Source organism: Crocodylus siamensis, chromosome 10 (assembly GCF_052110815.1).
Source record: "Crocodylus siamensis isolate JL-2025a chromosome 10, ASM5211081v1, whole genome shotgun sequence".
In the NCBI taxonomy this organism is placed as follows: Eukaryota; Metazoa; Chordata; order Crocodylia; family Crocodylidae; genus Crocodylus; species Crocodylus siamensis.
This window is the reverse complement of record NC_143404.1, coordinates 423,525-438,455: the sequence shown is the minus strand read 5'-3', so window position 1 is coordinate 438,455 and position 14,931 is coordinate 423,525. Positions and strand designations below refer to the sequence as shown.

The window sequence follows — 14,931 nt, the reverse complement described above, 5'->3', positions numbered from 1 at the left end:
AGCCCCGGGACGAAGGCGCTGAGCCGCAGCGAGGGCAGGCGCTTGATCCTTGCACCAGCCTGCGCCGGGGGCCTGGGCACCTCGGGTGGGAGCAGACGGGGAGGGGGAGCCGTGGAGCCGGTGCTGGGGGGTGCCACTACCGGACTGCGGCCCGGGCCCGGGTTGTGCGGACAGGTCTGGCCCCAGCGGCGGGTTTCCTGGCGGGTCACCACAGGGCCGAGTCCCGGGGAGGGGCTGGCCTGCACTGGGGGGCCCAGGCCGGAGCTGGGCGGGGGGGCTGCGCGCCGTCGGCGGGGCCGGTCCCGGGGGGCGGGGAGGGGAGGGGAGGGGAGGGTGCGGGGCCGGCTCGGCGCTAGGACCGGGCGGCAGCGGCGGGCGGAGCCTCCCGCCCCCTCGCCCCGCGCCCGGCTCGGCTCGGCTCGGCTCGGCGCGGCTCTGCGGTGCAGTCTCGGCGGCTCCCGGTCCCGCTCCCGGTCCCGGCTGCGGCTGCGGCTCCGGCGTCGGCATGGCTGGCCCCGGCCCCGGCCCCGGCCCCGGCGTCGGCTTCGGCGCGCACCGCCTGGAGCTGCTGGCGTCCTACCAGGACGTGATCGGCGAGGACAGCCCGACCGACTGGTGAGGGCGGCGGCTTTGTCCGCCGGTGCGGGGCGCGGCGGGCCCGGGCGGGGCGGGTGCGGGACGCGCAGGGACGAGGCACCGCGGCCGGGCGCCTCCACCTGCCGCCGCGCGGGGCCGGGCGGGGCAGCGCGGGGGCTCCACCAGCCACACAAAGGAGGGTGGGGCCGGGCCGGGCTGCGGGCGATGACGGGCAGGGAAGGGGCGGGGGTGCGGGGGCTGCGCCCGCCTCGCCCCGCGGCCCCGGCCCCGGCCCCGGCCCGGCGCTGGGGGCACGTGCGCCTGGAGCCGCCGGCCCGGCCCGGGCAGCCGCTTCCCCCGCAGAGCAGAAGCGATGCCGGGGGCGGCGGCTCCGCGGGGCAGGACGGGCATCCCCTGCTCGCCGTCCCTTGCCCCGGGGTGCTGGCGCCGGCCGGGCACGAGGCCGAGCAGAGCCCGGTGCCTGCCCCGCTGGCGGCACCACGCAGCGTCCCCCGGTCCTGCGTGGCGTCACCCGCTCCCCGGGAGCCCGCGTCGCCGCACGGGCCAGGGACGCGCTGGCGTCGCCCTGTGCGCACAGCCTGGCTAGGCCCTGCGTCCCCAGGGAGCCGTCGCTGGGCTCCTGCTGTGCCAGCTGCCCCCAGAGCCTGGGCACGGGCACCTCTGCCAGCATCCCCAGCCCCAAAGGCAGCCCGGCTAGAAGAGCTGGCTGCGGGGTGGGGGGCCGGGGGGAGCGGCCGAGCCTGCCTGCCCGCGGCGGGTCCCCGGGGAAGGCTGCGTGCGCAGCGCGGCCCGGGCCAGGCCGGGCTGAACAATGGGCTCCTTATGCCGCCAGACCCCAGCCAGCCGCGCAGCAGCTGCTGCAGCACCGGGGCGTGCGCGCCGCAGCGGTGCCGCCGGCCCCTCCGGTCCCCCCCGTCCTGCCCGGGCCCAAGGTCGCGGGGTCAGCGCAGGGCCGTGGCCTGTCTGGGGCGGAGGCCGCGAAGCCCGCGTGTCTCGCTGGCCGTGGCAGGCCTCTCCGGGAGCCGCTGGGGGCTTCTGCTGCAGGGCCCGCTCTGGGGAGGTGGGGGCGATGAGCATCACTCGCTTGTGCTGGGCTCTGATCCCCCAGGCGCTGCCCCCCGCCCCAAGTTGCCCCCTTGGCGGCCGAGAGCCCGCAGGCAGCTTCAGGGCAGGGGCAGGGGTCGATGCCGCGGTCGCAGCTGGGTGAGATCAGGCATGAGCCGGTCTGCGGGAGGGCCCAGCCTGCACTGCTGCAGCCCCTGGGTGGGAGACCCCGGGGGGTATGGGCATGGGCATGGGGCAGCGGGGGGGCTCTGGGTCGGGGGTGCTGCCTCTGCTGCAGCAGCTGCAGGGCTCCTGGGCCAGGGCCACCAGGCTGGGAGCAGAGGGGATGTTTAGTCTGGGGCTTCCCGGGCAGTGGCGGGTCAGCGCGGCCCTCCCCCACCAGGGCCTCGCGGAGGCTGCCGGGCCCATTACTCGATAGGAAAGGAATTCGGCGCCGTCCTGCACTCGCCCCCAGCTCCCGCCACATTGGAAACACATGTGTGCGTGGGGCCGCGGCCTGTGGCAGCTGGGGGGGGCTGCCCTGTGGACTGGGGCGGGCGGCGGGTCACGGGGCAGCAGTGACCTGGCATATCCGCGGCAAAGATGCTGCCCTGGTCCCCGCCCTGTAGGAGCTTGGAGTTGCCTGCCCCCTTGAACCGGGCAGAGGCCAGGGCTGCCATGGGGCTCCACCATGGCCCCTCACCCCATCATGCCCCCAGACAATTGCGTCCTCGCCCTGGGGCTGCCTGGGCAGCGGCATCCCAGCAGGGCAGGTTCCTGGCTACTGGGGGCTCGTGCCCAGGCTGGTGCAGCGAGGCCCAGGCCCTGGGGGGCTCTGTCGCTCAGGACCAAGCCCTTGGCCCAGCCCCGCGAGCTCGGAGCAGATGGCAGAAGCAGGAGCAACCTCCTGGGCCCGCTCGGGACTCAGCCAGGACCCCGGCGGTCCCTGGCACTGCCCGGCCCGGCCTGTGCCTGGCACGTCCCCCTGCTCCCGCCGGCTGGCAGCTCCTGGCCCGGACCCCACGGGGCTGGGCAGGCCAAGGTGTCCGGAGCAGCTGGCTGACACCAGCACTGCACCATTGGCCCTGCGCCAGAGCCAGGGAGACGAGCTGCTAAAATTAGCCGTCCCTGGCGTGTGCGAGCAGGAGGCTGGCGGCACTGTCACGGCTTCACTGGACAGGCCCCGGCCCTGCCCTCCCAACAGTGCCCAAGGCAGGCAGGGGTCCACATGCCCCCGCAGCGCCGCCCTTGCTCCCTGCCCGTTCTGCCAGCGCCTGCAGGCAGCGGCTGCCCGCTCAGCCCGGGGGTCTCGCTGGGGGCGGGGCCCAGGCTCCGTGAGTTGCGTCCCCCATCCCCACCGGGACAGAGCTGGCCAGGGCCAGGACTGGCTGGAGGGGTGCCGCCCCCTGCCGTGACCCACGTGCTGCTGCAGCCTGGGCGCGGTGCCGTGCGGGGGAGCTGGGGCCCTACCGCAGGGTCAGTCCCAGCTGAGCAGGATTGGGGCCAGCGTCGCCGGCTGTGGGGGCGGGAGCTGCGGGTCCCCCACCCCGCTCCGGCCCGTGCTGGGCTGTGGGGCCAGTGCGGGCTCTGGGCTCCGGCTGGGTCAGGCGGTAGCGGCCCCCGCCCCCCTGTGCCGGGGCACGGAGCGGCCCCCTGCCCTGCAGTCGCCCTCGGCAGAGCCTCCGTGAGCCGGGGGCGGGAGCTGGGCAGGCGAGGGGCATGGGCTGCGCCAGCCGGGAAGGCGCGAGCAAGGCCGGCCGACCGGGCAGCGACTGCCCGGCTTGGGCCCGTGCCCGATGCAGGCCTGCTCCCTGCCTCCCCCGCTAATCGCCCAGCTGGGTGGCAGGCCAGTTGCCATGGAGACAGAGGATGCCGGTTGCCTGGAGAAGTGGAGATTTCCACCTCTTCGCCCACCAGCCCTGCACCCGGGACCCACTCGGCCCTGCCCCTGCCCCCGCCACCAGGGTGGGCTGTGGGTCCCGGAGGGGTCAGCCCCCGGCTGGGCAGGGCAGGGGGGATGTCCCCAGCAGGGGCAGGAGACAGGGTGGTATCCAAGCAACGGTTGCCATGGAGCCCCATCCATTGCACCCGTGACTGGGGCTCCGTGATTGGCTGCTGCTCCCCCTCCCCAGGTGGCGCACGCTGGCAGGCACGTGAGCAGCTCCAGCAGGGTGCTGCTCCCCCCACCCCGCAACCCGCAGGCGGCACTGCCGGACCCCCACCGGCGCTGTGCGGGCCCGCTCGGTGTGTGCCTGTGAGCCCGCGCGGTCCAGCCGGGGGTCCGTCCCTCACCGCTGGGCATCGCAGAGCATCTGCGGGGGTGGGGCCGGGGGGGCCCGATCCGTGCTGCGGAGATGGGCCGGCTGGGCGGGGGAGGGAGGTGCATCTGCTGGTGCCAGAGCAGTGGCAGCAATGCCGGCACAGGGCGGGCACGGGCCTGCCTGGGGAGCAGGCTGCAGGCCAGGCCGGCGGCCATAAGAGCTGCCCCACCCCGGGGACCCCTTTCCCAGCCTGAGGCGGGGGCTGCGTTGGGGCCGCTCACGTGCTCCTCCCCACAGGGCACTCTACACGTATGAGGACGACTCTGATGAGCTGAAGCTGGCAGCATCTGGAGGTGAGATCCCCGCGCCCTGCCCTGCTCTGCCTCTCCACCGCAACTTGCGGGTCCCCAGGGCCTGGGTCTGCGGGGAGCATCTGCCAGGGCTGCAAGCCTGGGACAGGTGGGGGGTGAGGGCAGTGCCCTGGACCCCTGACAGGCCTCAACGTCCGTGCCATGGCCCTGGCTGGAGGCGCAGCAGCAGCAGGGCGGCTGGACAGACTGTGCCCTGCCCCTGCCAGGTGGTGGCCTGCTGGAGCTCTCCAGCCACTTTGAGATCCAGAAGGTGATGTACGGCTTCTGCAGCGTGAAGGATCCCCAGGCCGCGCTGCCCAAATACGTCCTCGTCAACTGGGTGAGCGGGGCTGGGCCGTGGGCTAGCCACGCGGGCTCTGCAGGTGGCTGCCGGCAGCCCTGGGGGGTGCTGGGCCCAGGCCGCTCTGCCCCGTCACTGGGCCTGTCCCCAGAGCAGCGCTCGCGCGCATGCCAGCTGGGCTCGTGGGCCGGCTGCCGGGAGCCGCGGGACCGCAGATCGTTCCCCGGGATGCCAGCTGCCCTGCGGGCGCGGGCGCGGGGAGCAGCAGGGGCCATACACGCCTGGGAGCCGCTCCCCAGGCTCCACCAAAGCTCAGGCGAGGCCTCGGGGTCTGGGCACGCGGACAGGTCCCAGGCTCCCCAGGCTGCCGCCCCGTCCTGCACCAGCACGGCCTAGCAGAGCCCCGCGCAGCCCAGGCGAGGGGCGGGCAGGGCTGTATGGGGACGGGCACTTCCTGTGGCCCTGCCTGACCCCGTCTCTGTGCCACGGCAGGTGGGCGAAGACGTGCCTGATGCCCGCAAGTGCGCCTGCGCCAGCCACGTAGCCAAGATCGCGGAGTTCTTCCAGGTCAGAGGGTGCAGGTGCAGACGGGGACGGGGCATGCAACACCCAGCAGGGACCCACCACAGCCGGGTGCCAGGCTGGGCCAGCCCCTCATGTGCTGCCCCCATGCAGGGCGTGGATGTGATTGTCAATGCCAGCAGCGTGGAGGACATCGACCCGGGGGCCATCGGGCAGCGGCTCTCCAACGGCCTGGCCCGCATCTCCAGCCCTGTGCTGCACCGCCTGCGGCTGCGCGAGGACGAGAACACCGAGCCTGTGGTAATGCCGTGCCCACCCGCCTGCCCTGGCCCTTGTACGGCGCCACGTCGGGCACCGGGCCCACTCACCGCCGCTCTGTTGCAGGGAACCACCTACCAGAAGACAGATGCGACGGTGGAGATGAAGCGCATCAACCGGGAGCAGTTCTGGGAGCAGGCCAAGGTGGGGCAGGGAGCAGCTGCCAGCCCCGAGCTGGGCTGGGCTGGAGGCCTTGGGCCCTGCCCTGGGCTGGGCTGCCAGGGCCTGGGGCGGGGGCGGCCAGCGGGCTAACGTGCTGCCCTGCAGAAGGAGGAGGAGCTGCGCAAGGAGGAAGAGCGGAAGAAGGCGCTGGACGCGCGGCTGCGCTTCGAGCAGGAGCGCATGGAGCAGGAGCGGCTGCAGCAGGAGGAGCGGGAGCGGCGCTACCGGGAGCGCGAGGAGCAGATCGAGGAGCATAGGCAAGGGCCCATGGGCACGGGCACCCCCGAGGGGTCTGCAGAAGGGGGTACCATGGGGGCAGGGGCTCAGGGCTGTGCCAGGCCCTGGGCTGGGGTCACTCAGGGCTGGGCTCCGGCGGAGGATGCCGGGGGTAATAACCACATCCCTGGTCTCCCCCCACTCACCCGGGTCCCGTGCCTGTGCAGGCGGAAGCAGCAGAGCCTGGAGGCGGAGGAGGCCCGGCAGCGCCTGAAGGAGCCGTCCATCTTCGTGAGTGCCGTGCTGGCCCTGCGCTCCCGGCCGCCTGCACGCGGGTCGGGCGCGGGAGAGGTGGGCTGCGCTGCCTGCAGGGCTGCCCAGGGCCAGGCCGGCCTCACCTGCCTCCTTCCTTGCAGGGGGACCAGGAGGAGGACGAGGAGCGGCAGCAGCTCAAGAAGTCGGAGTCAGAGGTGGAGGTGACTGCGGTACTTGGGCTGCGCTGGAGACAGGGCTGGGGTGCAGGGGGGGGCTGCCCTGGGCTGGGGGGGGCAGCTCCAGGGGACTGGACACTCACTCCCCCCCACCCCCCAGGAGGCGGCTGCCATCATCGCACAGCGTCCCGACAACCCCCGCGAGTTCTTCAAGCAGCAGGAGCGCGTGGCCTCGGGCAGCCTGGACACCGTGTCCCCGCTCGGCCACAGGACAGGTGAGGCCCCTGGTGCCACTGCCACACTGGGGGATGGGCTGGGGGCAGGTGAGTGCCAGGGACTGGTTTGGTGGGGGCCAGGGCTGTGCATCAGGCTGGGGCGACAAGTGTGGGTGGGGATGGGGCTTGTAGGGCCAGGTGTGTGCCGCAGGGCCTGGGCAATGGGTGACATTCAAGCGTGAGGGGCAGGGCATGGCATGGCCCACTGGGAGAGGGCTGGTGCGTGTGCAGTGGGGACTGGTTCACGACTGGGGCAGGCGTATGTGGTGCAGCGGGGCAGGCGTGTGCGCTGCTGTGGAGCAGGCGTGCAGCAGGGCAGGCGTGTGCAGTGCTGCGGGACAGGCATGTGTAGTGGGGCTGGTTTCTGGCTGGAGCAGGTGCGTGCAGCGGACTGGGTTTGGGCAGCAGAGGAAGCAGGGGGCCGTGGCTCTGAGATGCAGCGGGGTCCTTGGCCAGGTGCCAGGCACTCCCCAGGCGGAGCAGGAGCTCTGCTGCAGGGTCTGCCCGGGGCAGGTGTCGGGAAGGGCTGGTGCAAGCCTGTGCAGGTCTGGGCTGGGGCTGGCTGCTCCCCCTCCCTCCCTGACCCTGACCCTGACTCTTGTGTGTTTGCTGCTGTGTGTGTCCAGAGAGTGCAGAGGGCTTCCAAGAGCAGTGCTAGGACCCCCCACTCCCGACCCCCACTTTGTTCCTGCCCCAGCTCCGTGTGCCTGGCTCTGGCCATGGCGTGTGCCGTGCCATGCTGTGCTGTGCTGCGCCGCGCCAGGCTGGATTGGGTTGCGTGGGGCTGGGTGCTGAGCGGGGCTTGACGGTTCTCTCTGCTCTCTGTCTCGTGCGTCTGTCTGTCTGTCTGTCTCTTTCTCGCAGGTCGTCTGCACTGTCCTTTCATAAAGACGCCTGACAGTGGGCCGCCTTCCTCCTCCTCCTCCTCCTCCTCCCCCCCACGGACCCCCTTCCCCTATATCTCCTGCCACCGCACCCCAAACCTCTCCTCTTTCTTCCCATGTAGGTAGCTGGGCCGGCAGGAGATCCCAAGCCCAGACCCCCACCCCCAGAGTACCCCAGTGCCCAGCATGGGCGCAGGCCCCAGCAGCAGGGCCCTTGCGGGGCACTTGTGCCACAGGCAGGGGGAGCAGCCGGGGGGGGTGCGCCGGGGGAGGCAGCAGATCTCAGGCCTGTGCAGCGATGTTGGTGCAGCGCGTGCAGTGGGCGCTGGGGCAGGCGGGACTGGGCTGCAGCTGGGGCTGCTGTGATGGGGCGGGAGTGGGGGGCAGGTGTAATAGGCACCGGCCTGCATCCAGGGGGGGGGAGCCACAGGGCTGGGAGGGGACGGGGCTGCCACGCCAGGGGCTGGTGCTGCGGTGCTTCTTGCGTGGTTCTCGTCGGTGTGGTAGATGTACCCCTGCCAGCCTGGACCCGCCATCCACGGGGCGCCTCTGGCTTGGCCCGTGTCTGGCTGCCAGAGCCAACGCGAGCAGGGTGCGTCGCCATGGGGGGTGGGGGGAGCAGCGAGCGGCTGGATGTGAAGTCGGTGGCGGCGCGGCGTCACCGTGGCTGCTCTGCCCAGCTCCACGGGCCCCACAAAGTACGGGGGCCTGGGGCAGTTGCCCTGATTCGTGCCCCACCCCCACTGACGGTCCTGCCAGCTGTGCCCTGCAGCTGCCTGGGCAGCGTGCAGCCCACGAGCAGGGCCGGGCCGGGCCGGGTTCGATGCTCCATCCCAGGCAGGAGGGGTGGGCACCCCAGGGGCAGCTCCAGGCGGGGGTGGCTGCGCACAGGGGGCTGGGGCCAGCCCCCCAACCTCACCCGTCTCGCCCTTTTCAGGTAGCCAGTCAGACACCCACAGAAAGGCTTCAACCGGGGGCTGCAGCCCCTGCGACTCCAGCACAGCCTCCACGCCCGTGGGCGAGCAGATCGAGCGGGCGCTGGATGAGGTGACCCTGCAGCCGAGGCCGCATGGTAGGTGCCGGGGCCTCCCTGCTCCAGCATCTCCTGTCCGGGGCTGCCACGCTGATGCCCCTCGCCCTCCTCTCCCTGCAGACGCCCCCAGCCCTGGCAGCGAGGCGGCCGCCGTGGCGCCCGACCAGCGCTGGCCCCTCTCCAGCAAGGTGCAGCCGGCCAAGGAGCTGCCTGGGGGCCCTGCTGCGCCGGGGAGCGAGAGGACAGAGGCGCCGGGGCCCGGGCCAGGCCCCGCCACTGCAGACCTGCTCGCGCTGGAGACCCAAGGGCCGGTGCTGCTCCCGCTGGGTGAGGCTGAGGCCCAGGGCCAGCCCCTGCCACCGCCCACGCCCGCACCGGAGAGCCTCCTCGAGCTGTGGCAGGACGACAGCGCTGCCCCCGGCGCCTGGGAGTTGCTTGGAGAGCTGGCCGCGCCCGGGCCCGCAGAGGCGGCAGTGCCCCTGGCCGCCCCCGAGCCCCCGCTGTCAGCAGGCCCCGAGGACGGGAACCTGCTGAACTTCGACGAGCTGCCGGAGCCACCGGCCACCTTCTGCGATGCGGAGCAGGACGAGGAGCTGCCCAGCATGGTCGCTCTGGAGGGGACGCACCCCATGACGCTCAGCTACCAGCACGCGCTGCAGGAGGCTGCGGGTGGGCGCCCCGACCCCCTGCCCGAGCTCATGACCAACGGGGACATGGCCCTGAAGGAGAGCACGCAGGTGAGCAGGGCGTGGGGCCCGGGGCAGCACTGCGCCAGGCCCTGCCAAGGGGCCCAGCCTGGCCCTCGCCCGCTAGGCAAAGCCTGGCACAGCAGGCCCTGGGTCTAGGCCGTGGATGGTGTCCTGGGGGGCACAAAGCCCCGGTGGATGGGGAGGGCCCCCAGGTACCTGGGAGCGAGGGGCACGGGGGCACGTCTGGCCACATCTGCGTGCGGCTGTCCCTGATGGCGCCTCCCCCCCAGGCTAGCGAGGGCTACTTCAGCCAGTCGCAGGACGACGACATGACCCAGGCTGACGAGCCGTCGGCAAAGGCGCCGCCCCCCGTCTTCTACAACAAGCCGCCAGGTGAGCCCAGGGCACCCCGGGCAGGGCCCCAGCACCGCAGCCCTGGCAGAGGGCCGCAGCGAGCACTCGGTCCCCCCCGGGGTCACGCCCTGCCCAGCCGCTGCTCGGGGCGACGGCAGCCCTGTCCAAACCCTCCCAGATGCATCCTAGTCTGACCTGTCCCTAAGGCTGCGCCAGCCCCAGGCAGAGCCCCCAGCCCCAGTGCCCCGGGATGCTGCGAGTCCCAGCCCTACCCCACTACTGCTGGGGCACGAGGGTCCAGGTGACCTGCTGCACCCAGGGCGGTTCAATGCACTCAAGAGACCCCAAGCCAAAGCCAGTGCCCCTACTGCAGAGGATGCAACCCCCCCACCCCCACTGCTCCCTCCAGACAAATCCGACAATGGGGTAAAATCCTTTCCTCCCCCAATGCAGCATTGGTCTGAGCCTGCATGGAGGGCAAGACCGTCTAGCCAGGACCCTGCGGGCCAGCGCCCAGCACTGCTGGGGAAGGTGAAACCCACCCCTACGCATGTAGCAGCAGGAGGAGAAAAACCATCCTCCCCTGCCCAGCTTTGCAGCCTGGGGACTGGAAGCAGAACCCCCTCGCCACCCCTCTGCTACACGGCCCCTGCCCGCCAGCCCTTTCCCTCCATGAGCTGCTCAGCCCCTTTACCCATCCTTCATAACCAAGCAAGACTGCAAAGGGGGACTGGCAGCTGGTCCAGTAGCCACAAGCAACAGGGAATTACAAACAGAGCCCTATTGGGGCGACAGGAGGCTTGGAGAGGAGTCCCGCTGGGGTCTCTCCTGGCCCGCAGCTGTTCAACATGTTAGTGATTTGGATGCCAGCACAGAAAGCTGCTTGAGCAAGTTCCCAATCACACAGAAGCGGGAAGGATTGGGAGCATGCTGGAGGGTGGGAGCGCAAGGGATCTTGACAACCTGAAAAGTCAGGCTGGAGCTGACGGAGGTAATGGGCTGGACAGCAGTGCTGTGGAGAAGGATCTGGGAGTCCTGGTAGGTCACAGACTCGATCGGAGTCTGCAGTGTGGTACAGCCGCACGAAAGATCGGTGCAGGTTTGGGATGCTTCAGGCAGAGCGTTAGGTGCAAGACATGGGAGATGATGGTGCCTCAGCTGGATGTTGTGTGTGGTTGTGGGCTCCATGTTTTAAAAAGGACACAAAGAAGGTAAAGGGGGCCTGAGGTGGCAACAGAAATGATCAAGGGCTTGCAAAGCAAGTCCTGTGAGGAGCGGCTGAAGGAGCTGGGCTTGCTCAGTATGCGAAGGAGCTCAAGGGGGCACGGCAGCAGTCTCCATGGGCCTGATGGGCTGCCAGAGAGGAGAGGGAAAGCCCCTGGCCTCTCCTGCTGCAGGAAGTAAGAAGTGGGCCAATGGCTCGAGGTTGCAGCAAAGCTGGTGTGGAGCCAGGGCCGCGGGAGAGACACCAGGGAAGGGAGGACTCTGCATCTCGGGAGAGGCTGGATGGGCGCTGGGTGGGGAGGATCGAGGCACAGCAGTGCCTGTGCTCTGCTGTGGGCACGGTGCCCCAGGCTTCGGGCTGTCCTGGTTGCTGCAGAGACCAGGAAGGACTTTCCCCCTCTTGCTGTTACCACTCTTGGGGGGTGGGGGGGTTCTCCCCCAGAGGTGCCGAGTGCTGCTGGAGATGGGACCGGGCGGTGCCAGGTCCTGGCTGGAAGGTCTTGCCCCGTGCTCAGGCTCAGTGCAAGGCTGCACTGGGGCAGGAGGGGATTTCCCCCCTGCTCAGGCTGGTCTGGACTGACAGGGGTCCCTGCCCCTGCGGAGGGGGCACGGCCTCAGCCTGGGCTCTGTGGAGCATCTACGAGGACGCTGCTTTCCCAGGGCAGGTTGGGTTGCGATGTCTGGCGCTGTCGGGGCTGCCTGTAGTTTTGCTACGAGGCTGGACCCGAGGTTTGTCTGGGCTAGTGTGGACAGGGCTAGTCCTGCCTCAGGCCAGGCTTGGGCTACACGTGGGCTCCGGCAGTCCCGTCCAGCCCGCGGCTCCCACTGTGCCAAGCTCCGCGGCGCACTCGCCGGCCTGCGGCTGCTCTGGACTGAGGTGTGTCCCCCCACGCCCCGCGCAGGCTGCGTGGGGCCTCCTGGGCTCCCCCGTGCGCTGCAGGCCCGGCTGCCCCTCCGGGCCCTGCCCGCGCCCAGCCCCGCCGCACGCACGGGAGACGTTCTCCCGGCACCACCTGCAACCGGCTTTGCTGCCACTTCACGACCCGGCTCCGGGTCCCACTCGGTGCAGCAGTGGGCAAGCGGGGGTCGTTCTGGCAGCCCCTCAGGTGCTTGAAGGCCGCTGTCACATCCCCTCGCAAGCACCATCTCCACAAGTAGACCATGCCCCGCTCCTCCAGCCTCTCCCCACACAGCTTTGCCTTCCCAGCCCTTTATCGCCTTCGTCACCTGCCTCTGGACTCTCTCTGCCTTGCCACGTCCTTATGAAGGTGGAGCTCGGGCGTGCACAGTGCTCTGCCGAGGCCTGGCCAGGGCCAAACGGAGACGCTGTCCTGCCTCGATGCTTCTCTTGATGCATCCTGCCCCGGTGTTCGCCCCGATGCGGGCCCGCAGTCCTGGAGCCTGTGGCCTGCCAGGATCCCAGCCCCTTGCTGCCGCCCAGGGCAGGGCGTCCGTCGTCCAGCAGCAGCGGTGTCCAGCCCGTGTCCTGCTGGCCATGGGCCTGGGCCGGCAGCAAGACCCTGCTGACCCGCACGTGCCCCTCTCTCTGCAGAGATCGACATCACCTGCTGGGACGCCGACCCGGTGCCCGAGGATGAGGAGAACTTTGGCGGCGCCGTCTAAGGCAGGGCCCGTGCGCCAGCCTCTGACCCACCGCCCGCAGCCCAGCGGCGCGGGCACGCGCGGAGGCCGCAGCCAGGGCCTGGCCTGGCCCGGGCCGGGCGGTTGCCCGCGGCATCGGCGTGCGGCCGGGCTGCCCCGTGGGGCCACGTTTACGGCTTCCTCCCCCTTTTTTAAGTTGTCGATAGGAGACGTGTTGATTCGCCCATGCCCTGTTGGTGCCCAGCCCCTGCCCCCGCTGCCCCCCTGCCCCGGGTTGAGCGTGTGTAACGGAGCCCCAGCTCGGCCCAGCCGGTGCCGGCGCCCACGTGGGGACGGGGCCTTGTGCCCACCAGCTCCACCCCGTCGAGCTTCGAGTATTTTGCACGAATCAGAAATAAACAAGGCAATAAGCGATGCTGGGGTGAGGCTCCGGATGGCTGCACGCCCCCTGCCCAGGCGCTTGGCCCAGACCCCGGGCAGCTGCGGGGCCGAGGGCAGCCTGGGCCCGTGCAAGTCCCCTCTTCCACCACCACACTCATGGCACCTGGCCCCTGCCTTCCCCGCAAGACCCATGGGTGTTGCCACAGGCTGGGACCCCCACCCTGCCCCTCCGCCCCGCTTTGCCCCGCTCAGTCCCTCGGTCCTGCCCCCGTTTTTTTGGAAGCACAATTCTGTACCGGCGACGTGCTCATGTATGTTAATAAACAAACGACTCCGCCTGTGCCTGCTCCCTGGCTCTCGCCGGCCTGAGCAGTGCCTGGCCTGGCCTGACCTGGCGTGGGGGGCATGGAGGAAGTCGGGGACTGTGGGGGGGGCTGCATTTGCAGAGGAATGGGATCTGTTGCAGCCCCTGTGGCCAGCTCCCCAGGACTGATGCTGCTTGGCAGCCCCCAAAGTGCCACTCTGACCCCTGCCCCTGCCTGATCTGTTGCTCTGCTCTCTGCTCCCTGCCTGATCTGCTTTCTGCACCCCACCCCATGCTCCCCACCTGATCTGCGGCTCTTATTTCTGTGTCCTTCTGCTGCTCTGCTTCCCACTTGTCTGAACTGCTTTCTGTTCCCCACCTGATCCACTGCTCTGCTTTCTGCACCCTGTGCAATCCAGTGCTTTAATCATCACTTCTTTTTTGCTCACTGCCCTGTGCTCCCTGCCTAATACGCTTCCTGCCTGATCTTCTTGCACCCTGTCCTGTGCTTCCTGCCTGATCCACTGCTCTGCTTTCTGCTCTCTGCCTGAGCTGCCGCTCTGCTTTCTGTTCCGTTTAATCTGCTGCTCTGTTTTCTGCTCCTCTGCAGCCTGTTTCCTGCCAGATCAGCTGTTTTCCGCCCCCTGTCCTATGTGCTGTGGTGCTGCTTGTCCCATACCTGGTCTTCCAAGTCCCTGTAGGCCCCTGTCCCCATCGCCCCGCCCCCCGACACACACACACACACGTGGAGCTATACCCAGATGCCTGGCAGCCCTGTATTGCTCCTCCCACCCCCGCTTCCCCAGAAACAATGATGATAATAATGTTTAAATTACCATTTTCAGGCTGCCTTTCTGGCGGGCCCTGGACAGCCATGTGGTTCGCCCATGCCTGGTGCTGCTCTACATGGAGGCCCTCAGCCAGTTCCCCCCCCCAGCCCACCGCAGAAACCCCTGCCTGGACCAGCCTTCCTCCCAGCCTGAAGTGTTGTAGCCTTTCAGTGGCTCCAGGCCTAGACCCTGAACCAGCCCTGGGGGATCCGGCCCATGCACAGGAGGTACAATGTGGCCTCCCCAGGCATGGCCTGTGGCCCGTGGCAGGAGGCTGGGTGTCGACCGGCCCTGATGTCGTGCCTGCTTGGGCAGGACCAGGCTGTGCTCTGCCAGGTGCTTTTATTGAGCCCAGCACTGAGCAATGCCAAGCTCCTGACAAAGACAAACACAGACTGACCCCCCCATCCGTGGTGTCCCAATCAGTTAAAGGGTCAGAGACTTAGGACTGGGCCGAGCCATTTCCAGCTGGGGGATGGGGGCAGTGCAGGACCCGACCCCAGGGTGCAAAGGCAGGCTGACGGGTCACGGGGGGAGTGGGGCTGGCACAGCACGGCTCCGATCCCAGTGCATGGGGCTGGGTGGAGGCAAGGCGGGGCATGGGCAGGGTCTGGGGAAGCCAAGCCGGGAGACGGCTGCATGGCCCCCCCCCCCCCCCCCCCCCCAAGTCCTGGGGCCCGAGCCAGGCACTGTAGGGCCCGTGTGAGAGGCAGGACTGAGGTAGCATAAGTCTGACCCGCCCCCGCAGGGGTGGCATGGGCCAGATCCAGGCATGCGGGGCCTGTGGGGGGGGGGGCAGGGTTGTGGGCTCAGCAAAGGGCCTGATCCCAGAGCATGCAGTTGGTCTGCGGCCGCCTGGGTACACGGGGACAGCGCAGGCAGGCTCTGGGCTCACAAAGCCTGCAGACAGCCACGTGGGGACAATTTGATGTCCTCAGGATCGCGGCATCCGCTGGGAGCTGTGGGCCGCCCGCGGTACATAAAGGCCTCTGGACCCCCCCACCCCACCCCAAGACAGTGCAGCAGCAGCGGCCCCCGCCAGGGGACGGATCCAGGCTGGCTGCCGCTGCGTTGGGCGACTGGTGCCATGACGACCTCAACTAATAAAAGGTGGCTGGGACGTTGTCGTGGTGTTGGCGCTCGCCGGTCTTTT

The 14,931-nt window shown here is 69.9% G+C and overlaps 1 protein-coding gene across 3 annotated transcripts; it reads left to right on the top strand.

Moving 5' to 3' along the window:
• The first annotated feature begins 373 nt into the window (after positions 1-373).
• Positions 374-12,984, top strand: DBN1 (drebrin 1). Of its 3 annotated transcripts, XM_090065007.1 has the most exons (15): positions 374-615; positions 4,200-4,255; positions 4,480-4,592; positions 5,046-5,120; positions 5,229-5,375; positions 5,460-5,537; positions 5,661-5,812; positions 5,999-6,062; positions 6,188-6,256; positions 6,363-6,477; positions 7,342-7,479; positions 8,299-8,433; positions 8,515-9,131; positions 9,374-9,476; positions 12,214-12,984. In XM_090065007.1, exons 1-15 carry the CDS (start codon positions 506-508, stop codon positions 12,282-12,284), a joined length of 2,043 nt encoding a protein of 680 aa, XP_089921133.1. In that variant the 5' UTR covers positions 374-505; the 3' UTR covers positions 12,285-12,984. The 3 variants fall into 3 exon arrangements, with proteins under 3 accessions (XP_089921133.1, XP_089921131.1, XP_089921132.1); XM_090065005.1 differs by lacking the exon at positions 7,342-7,479 and having other exon boundaries at positions 376-615; XM_090065006.1 differs by lacking the exon at positions 7,342-7,479 and having other exon boundaries at positions 377-615; positions 6,188-6,247.
• Positions 12,985-14,931: the final 1,947 nt, after the last annotated feature.

Excerpts from the sequence above, each read along its gene's own strand:
- DBN1 (XM_090065007.1), top strand. The coding sequence starts at position 506 with ATGGCTGGCCCCGGCCCCGGCCCCGGCCCCGGCGTCGGCTTCGGCGCG. Across the intron at positions 5,121-5,228 it reads AGATCGCGGAGTTCTTCCAG|GGCGTGGATGTGATTGTCAA; the intron begins GTCAGAGGGTGC and ends GCCCCCATGCAG. Across the intron at positions 6,257-6,362 it reads CAGAGGTGGAGGTGACTGCG|GAGGCGGCTGCCATCATCGC; the intron begins GTACTTGGGCTG and ends CCCACCCCCCAG.